General features: G+C 43.5%; 1 protein-coding gene across 1 annotated transcript; it reads left to right on the top strand.

Annotated features, from left to right (window-relative positions):
* The first annotated feature begins 5,101 nt into the window (after positions 1–5,101).
* On the top strand, positions 5,102–7,185 carry LOC106610349 (uncharacterized). The gene is made up of 6 exons (XM_014209668.3): positions 5,102–5,321; positions 5,456–5,557; positions 5,662–5,832; positions 5,952–6,094; positions 6,256–6,359; positions 6,740–7,185. The coding sequence occupies exons 1-6, from the start codon at positions 5,180–5,182 to the stop codon at positions 6,894–6,896; spliced, it is 819 nt and encodes a 272-aa protein (XP_014065143.1). The 5' UTR covers positions 5,102–5,179; the 3' UTR covers positions 6,897–7,185.
* The last annotated feature ends 1,197 nt before the right edge of the window (positions 7,186–8,382 follow it).

Raw genomic sequence — 8,382 nt, 5'->3', positions numbered from 1 at the left:
GTCTATCTCTTTGTTCATGCATTGATGCTAATGGGAGACTAATTGAAGTTCTGACTATGCCACACGGCCATCGCTCATCCATATATTTATATGTACATATTCTTATTCATTCCTTTACACTTGTGTGTATAAGGTAGTTGTTGTGAAATTGTTAGATTACTTGTTAGATATTACTGCACGGTCGGAACTAGAAGCACAAGCATTTCGCTACACTCGCATTAACATCTGCTAACCATGTGTATGTGACCAATAAAATATGATTTGATTTGATTTGGTAGCCTTGCACAAGTCTTGGCTGCTGATTGACTGCTGAAACAGTCATTTTAATGTTCATATAGTCCTATGTAACTGGCCACTGTGTACTTCCTGTTGCTGTGAGAACCTGTATAACAACCACAACTCCCCCTCAACAGGAAGAGAGATGGGGGCTGAGAAACCTGGCACCTATTCTTCATTTTCATTTACAGATGATACAAAAGAGATTCTTCATACTTGGGATCTCTCACTATGGGGCGAATCCTGTCTTCTACTTAAGTCACATTTTCACTTATTCATGCATTGATGCTAATGGGAGACTAATTGAAGTTCTGACTAACCCTGGGGTTCATTATGGATCCCCATTAGTTCTTGCCAAGGCAGCAGATTCTCTTTATGGGGTCCAGCAAAATTAAGGCAGTTATACAATTTTAAAAACATTACAAAATATTCAGAATAGATTTGACAACATATTAAGCGTGTGCCCTCAGGCCCCTACTTTACTACCACATATCTACAACACAAAATCCATGTGTACGTGTGTGTATAGTGCCTATGTTATCGTGTGTGTGTCTGCATGTGTCTGTGTCTGTGTTTGTGTTGCTTCACAGTAAGTGGGTGGAACTTCCGCCAGTAGACCATGAAGTTTTTCAGGAATCAGATAACAAGGTGAAAAGAAGAAGAATGTGTCCCAACTATAACCAGCCAGGACATGTTACTGTATAACCAGCCAGGACATGTTACTGTGTAACCAGCCAGGACATGTTACTGTATAACCAGCCATGACATGTTACTGTATAACCAGCCAGGACATGTTACTGTATAACCAGCCAGGACATGTTACTGTATAACCAGCCAGGACATGTTACTGTATAACCAGCCAGGACATGTTACTGTATAACCAGCCAGGACATGCTACTGTATTACCAGCCAGGACATGTTACTGTATAACCAGCCAGGACATGTTACTGTATAACCAGCCAGGACATGCTACTGTATAACCAGCCATGACATGTTTCTGTTCCACAAATCCCAACCTACAACAGGGTCAAAAGCTGTCAGATTCGGACTCAGATACTCAGTACTGGGGCCCTCCCCTGGGTGAACATTGATTTTTTTGCCCTAGCACTACAAAGCTCATTCAGATAATCAAAGCTAGATGGTGAGTTGGTTATTTGAATCAGCTGTGTAGTGCTAGGGCAAAAAACATTAAGTTCACCAAGGAGGGTTTGGGAAACCCTGCTTTAAGACACTGTAGCTATAGTCAGAAAACATTGTTTGAAAATGTCTGAGTCCATCTATACAAAGCCAGATATGACCAATAAGGTTTGACAGAGGTGAGATGCGGGAAAAGATTGTGGATATCTACATCAGTGCAGACACCCTGAGAGATGGTGAGACCAGCACCACAACACATCTGCAGAAAGGCCAGCTACAGACCAGTTACAACACCCTGACTAAAGAGAGAGACAAGCTATCGACCAGTTACAACACCCTGACTAAAGAGAGAGACCAGCTACAGACAAGTTACAACACCCTGACTGAGGAGAGAAACCAGAATATTCTCAATATTATTTCCACTTTATATCAGTAGTTATTTCCACAGATTGTAGCTTCCTGTATACCAGTAGATGTTTGACAAATCAACATTACATTAGTACATTTTACTTTGTGCACACTGCATGTGGTGCATTTCATAATTTCCATATCAAATATATTAATCTTACTTTCTACAGAATTTTTGAAAACCCCTATTGACGTACACTATAAAAATATCCCCATCAAAATCTGTCAGTTTAAGCAGCAGATATCGTTTTTTTGCATGGGCTGCCCATGAGACAAAAATCGCTCTTCTTACAAAAACGTCTGTAGGGTCTGAGCGGTTTGGCCTACAAAACTAACATGAACACATTGTGGAAAGGAGAGATTCTGCAGAACTGTCCTAGCAGGTCGACCAGCTTCCTGATTGAATGTGATTGAATACTTAGAACACTTTCACCTGCAGTTGGTCACTGATAGAGATCAGAACAGTAAAAGAGAGGACAAACACACAAGCACGTACACACTCACGGAGACACACACACAAATATATTTGAAGATCCACTTTTAAACTTCAGATTAAGATGGCGACAGATTGATTTCCACCATTTCCATCCCCTTCACCGAGGAAACTGCCAACGGAACCGGAGGAACCTTTACCGTCTGAGCCACCAACGATCGCAGCTTCACTTCCTCCTTCCCTGCCAGCATCCCCATGGTGACTGGGGTGAGGTGCTGCCAATGGTACGGTGAGCCTCATGGTGCCCGCCAGCACCCCATCAGGAACGGATGTAACCCTGACCATCGAGGCCGAGGCCGCTGGAGCCACAGACTTGAATAACGCATTCGTGCGTTTCTCCGTTGTAAGCAAAGTAAGGGTCTTGTTTCAAAACTCTAAAATGGCCTCCTTTTCTCATATCCTCTCACCCTGATATGAAAGGAATTGGTTGTGTAAGCTACCAGTTCTTATCAGCTACATCAGATGTCTGACTAAGCTCTCTCTCTCTCTCTCTATCTCTATCTCTATTTTTCCCTCTCTGTGTTCCTCCTTTCTCCTTCCCTCCCTACCACTCCCCAGAACGGGCTACCAGGCATCTCCTCCAAGGAGCCAGGATTCTGGTCTAGAAGCACGGTTTCGATTGCTAATACAGTTTTGTTTCGGTACTGCAGGTTAACGGACGCTTAGCCCTGAAAGACAATTTCCATACACGGCCAGATAGAGAAGTCAGATTTGAAAATGTGTAATAAGTCACTTTAGTCATCACCTTTGTGAACAAAATATCCAATGAATTATTCAAATAATTATCGCTGAGGCCGATAAAAAAATTATATTTTATATTCATCCAATGTCTGCCATGTTTTTGGATGACGTAATGACAACATCTCTGCTCACGCTGCTCCCTGGCACACTGAGTGCTAGTGTGCATGTGATGTTGGACTGAGTAAACCGGATGCATCCCGGATATACACGTGATTACCTTGATAACAACGGGCGGACACACTGGACGCAGTCTCCAGTTCTTATTAGGAGGACCGAGCACGCCCCATTCTCATCGATGGGGCTGTAGTGGAGCAGGTTGAGAGCTTCAATTTCCTTGGCGTCCACATCACCAACAAACTAACTTGGTCCAAACACACTAAGACAGTCGTGAAGAGAGCACGACAAAACCTATTCCCCCTCAGGAGACTGAAACGATTTGGCATGGGACCTCAGATCATAAAAAGGTTTTACAGCTGCACCATCGCGACCATCCTGGCGGGTTGGCACTACAGAGGGTAGTGCGAAAGGCCCAGTACATCACCGGGGCCAAGCTTCCTGCCATCCAGGACCTCTATACCAGGTGGTGTCAAAGGAAGGCCTTAAAAATTGTCGAAGACTCCAGCCACCCTAGTCATAGACTGTTCTCTCTTCTACCGCATGGCAAGCAGTAACGGAGCGCCACGTCTAGGTCCAAGAGGCTCCTAAACAGCTTCTATCCCCAAGCCATAAGACTCCTGAACAGCTAATCAAATGGCTTCCCAGACTTTTGCTTTGCCCCACCCCCCCACGCTGCTGCTACTCGCTGTTATTATCTATGCATAGCCACTACTAATAACTCTACCTACATGTACATAATTACCTCAATTACCTCGACACCGGTGCCCCCGCACATTGACTCTCAACACTTCTATGGCGGTGGGCCCCAGGGCCGAGAACGTGACCCGGGTGGACTGCAGTTCCACCTGCTGTTCAAAGAAGGTAGATCTGGTGGTAATGGAGAGGGCAGGCAACGTGGGTGTGTGTTTGGGCTCAGTGAAGGACTTGCTGGGGTGGTTGTGAGCTCTACAGCCCAGGGCCTGGTTTCCCAAAAGCATCGTAAGGCTCCATCATTATTAACACAGGATCCTTTTGTTCTAAGATGAACTTAGACTTAAAATTATTATGGGAAACCGGGCCCAGGTCTCTGTCACCAACACTACAGCTGTACCTGTAGTTAGTACTACATCCACCCAGGTCTCTGTTACCAACACAACAGCTGTACCTGTAGTTAGTACTACATCCACCCAGGTCTCTGTCACCAACACTACGGCTGTACCTGTAGTTAGTACTACATCAACCCAGGTCTCTGTCACCAACACTACAGCTGTACCTGTAGTTAGTACTACATCCACCCAGGTCTCTATCACCAACACTACAGCTGTAACTGTAGTTAGTACTACATCCACCCAGGTCTCTGTCACCAACACTACAGCTGCACCTGTAGTTAGTACTACATCCACCCAGGTCTCTGTCACCAACACTACAGCTGTACCTGTAGTTAGTACTACATCCACCCAGGTCTCCGTCACCAACACTACAGCTGTACCTGTAGTTAGTACTACATCCACCCAGGTCTCTGTCACCAACACTACAGCTGTAAGCTTCCCTTAGGTACAGATCTAGGATCAGCTTTCCTTCCCCCAAACCTAACCTTAACCATTTGTGGTGGAAATGCATAACTGACCTAAGATCATTATCTAGGGGCAACTTCCCCCTACACTACCAGTCACAGAGTGAGAGCCATAATGTGTTTGCCATTTGAAGGCTGGGGGTGCTGTAAACTCAGTCATATTTGTCAATTAACAGGATACCAATTTACTTTAGCAGATCCAAAATTGTGTCCCTGTGAATTCACACATGCATAATTTTTCTTCAAAACTGATTCGAAACTAAACCAGATGCAAGTCACGTGGTGGCCAGTGTTGTGTGGATGTGACAGTTTCCCCTTCACTGTGGTTGACAGTTTAAAAAATAGTGACACTACTATAAATAACACAGACAGAGGACAGTGCAGGGAGGTACAGACGTATATTAGAGTTAAGGTTAGAATTAAAAGTTACTGTATTTGATCACAAGTGTGTTAAGATGTCAGAGGGAGACTATGAAAACCCAGATGGATTTGAAGACGAGGAGCCTGATGCAATGAAGAACACAGACATTGATGGCCAATTATATTCCAATGTAAGAGCCTTCAAGCCCAGTACAAGAGATGGAGTTGTTTCTTCTGGTAAGATTGCATACAGGCACGTACACGCACGCACGCACGCACGCACGCACGCACGCACGCACGCACGCACGCACGCACACACACACACACACACACACACACACACTCTCTTACTTTAATAATTTGTGATTCAGTACATGTTCAGTGGTGGAAGAGACCCTCTGGAGTTGCTGCAGTGTGTCTGGGGCTGCTGTGTGTTCTCCTACTGGCTGGGATCATAGGCCTGTCTGTCTACTGTAAGTTTAGTATGTTGTCACTGAGACTTATGTAGCCTACTTAATCATACTTAATTATCAATGGTATGGTAGTTACATGTTTGATTAACTTTTCCCTTTTACAGATGGAGTCATTGGTCATCACAACTTAACAGAGAGAAACCAGCTACTGGTCAGTTACAGCAATCTGACTAAAGAGAGAGACCAGCTACGCACCAGTTATAACAACCTGACTAAAGAGCGAGACCAGCTACAGACTGAGAGAGATTTTCTTAGCGGGAGGTTTTCCAATTGCAGTGAGTAAACCTACAGTAATAAATTATAATTAATCCCACACACTTCATTGTGTGTCTGTATTCTTATATTAAGTATATAGTTTGATAATTTGAAGAATATTCATGTTTTCATCTTGTAGAACAAAGTTGTCCTGAAGGCTGGCAGAAGTTTCAATCCAGTTGGTACTTCCTGTCTACTGAGTCTAAAACCTGGAAGGAGAGCAGAGAGGACTGTCTGGAGAGAGGAGCAGACCTGGTGATCATAAACAGTGATAAGGAACAGGTGAGAGAGAGAGAGAGAGAGAGAGAGAGAGAGAGAGACGAGAGAGAGAGAGAGAGAGAGAGAGAGAGAGAGAGAGAGAGAGAGAGAGAGAGTGTGGGTCTGCTTTGGGTAAATATGATCAAACATATAATAATATATATATTTATCTTCCTCAACAACAGGAGTTTCTCTTCAACCTCAACAAGGGAGTCTGGATTGGTCTGACTGACTCTGTTACTGAGGGGACCTGGAGATGGGTGGACGGCACCCTTCTGACCACCCCAAGGTAATATACTACTGCTCTAATAACACTGACCACAGTGTAAGGAGTAGGACTGATTCTCTGTGTTGTTCATACTCTAAGTCCTCCATACTCAACTGGTGGACCAACACTGACCACAGAGTAAGAGATGATAACTACCCTGACAATAAGGCTCCAATGTTCAGTTCATTCAACCTTTATCTATACAGGTTGTCATTGACGGTGGCATATCTGTACATTAAGATGAAAAATGTCTGTATGTTATTTAGGATTGTGATGTTCTAACCATGATATCTGGCTGTTTTTAACCCTGTAGGTACTGGTATTAACCATGATATCTGACTGTTTTTAACCCTGTAGGTACTGGTATTAACCATGATATCTGACTGTTTTTAACCCTGTAGGTACTGGTCTCCAAATCAGCCTGATAATGGTGGTGGCCTAGCCATATATGGTGAGGAGGACTGTGTTCACATACAACAACATCGGAGTCCTCTTGAGCCATGGAATGACTTGTCATGCGACAGCAAACTCAAATGGATATGTGAGAAAGTGCTTTAACATCACCATGACAACACCCTGTAACACATACAGCAGGCAACAGTACACACAACTTCTTATTTCATTATCTCTCTCTCTCTCTCTTTCACACTCTCTCTCCGTCTCAACTCCCCCCACCACACACACACACCATCTCACCTAATCATCACCAGTTTACAATTGGCTCATTCATCCCCCTCCTCTCCCCTGTAACTTTTCCCCAGGTCATTGCTGTAATTGAGAACATGTTCACCTATTGTTGTATTTGTTTGTAGTATCATATTAATAAAAGTTCTACTTATTTACTGTTTGTAGCTTCCTGTGTACCAGTAGTTATGTTTCACACGTCATCAGGTTCAACATGAAGTCAGTACATTTGTGACCCGTTTCAGGAAACAAGGCATATGTCACAGGTCACTACTTCACAGGAGAGCCGTTTCAACGTAAACTTAAAAACAAAATCTTAATGAGTTTTTTTTGGGCAGAAATGCCTTTTTGAACATGTGACCTTTCATGTGCCTTAATAACAAACTTGTATGCCAACTGTAAATACGAATAAAATTGTTAAATTACGAGCCTTGTTGGTTTAGCCACTGAAAAAGCCAGCAAACTTCCCGCTAGCCATGATTGGCGAAGATAATGTATGAGCTGGACATGCCGAGAGAAGAGTTTGGATTGGTCTGCCATATAGCACGATTCGAGCTGGTCAGTATGTCTAGGTAATCCTGTCTTACGTGACTTTTAAAACATGTATCGTGTAGTGAAACTACATAAGTATTGCTTTCTGGAGGACCGAGTTTTGAAATCAGTGGAATTCGAGTATGATAGCTTGGTAGATGGAGAAAACACCTGTCTCCGGGATTACATCTTCAAACTAAGGGCAACCATGGCATCCGACAGGAGAAGTGGACATCCATGAATGATGTCTACTGGTAAGATCGTCTAGCTAGCTACATTTTTAGCTATTACACGTATCTAATTTTGACAGAAAGTGGTTTCATTTCAAGTTAATGTGTACTGATAGCTAGCTAGCTAATGTTAGCTGGCTGGCTCACTACCTAACGTTATGTGTATGATCTTATTATTCGTATCTCAGAGCCATTTGCTTGGCTAGCTATAGCCTCATTTTAGCTAGCTAACATTGAACCTGGTTGGTTAGCTACCTGTAGATCCATGCAGGGTAGTAACGTCATGAGTTGGGATTATGGTTAATTGTTTACCTAGCTAGCTAGCTAGCTACATGTCTTAACAAAAGACTTCACTATGCAAGTAACCATTTCGGGTGCGTTCGTAAATTCATTCTGGCCACCTACTCCGATTTCAGAGCACTCTCGTCTGTGTGCCAGAACACAGAATAACTGATGAATTTACGAGAGCTCAACACCCATTGAATGTGGCCGGTGTCAGTAAATGTCTGCAAATAAGCGTAATTAAATTGTTGCCAGCAGCATAGTTACATGCTCTGGATAACATAGCAGCCAAACCAGCTCTGCTAGGGCGAGTAATG

The sequence above is a fragment of the Salmo salar genome, chromosome 08 (assembly GCF_965601325.2).
Source record: "Salmo salar chromosome 08, fSalSal1, whole genome shotgun sequence".
Classification (NCBI taxonomy): domain Eukaryota; kingdom Metazoa; phylum Chordata; class Actinopteri; order Salmoniformes; family Salmonidae; genus Salmo; species Salmo salar.
The sequence above is the reverse complement of the archived record's forward strand: the minus strand, read 5'-3'. Positions and strand labels throughout refer to the sequence as shown.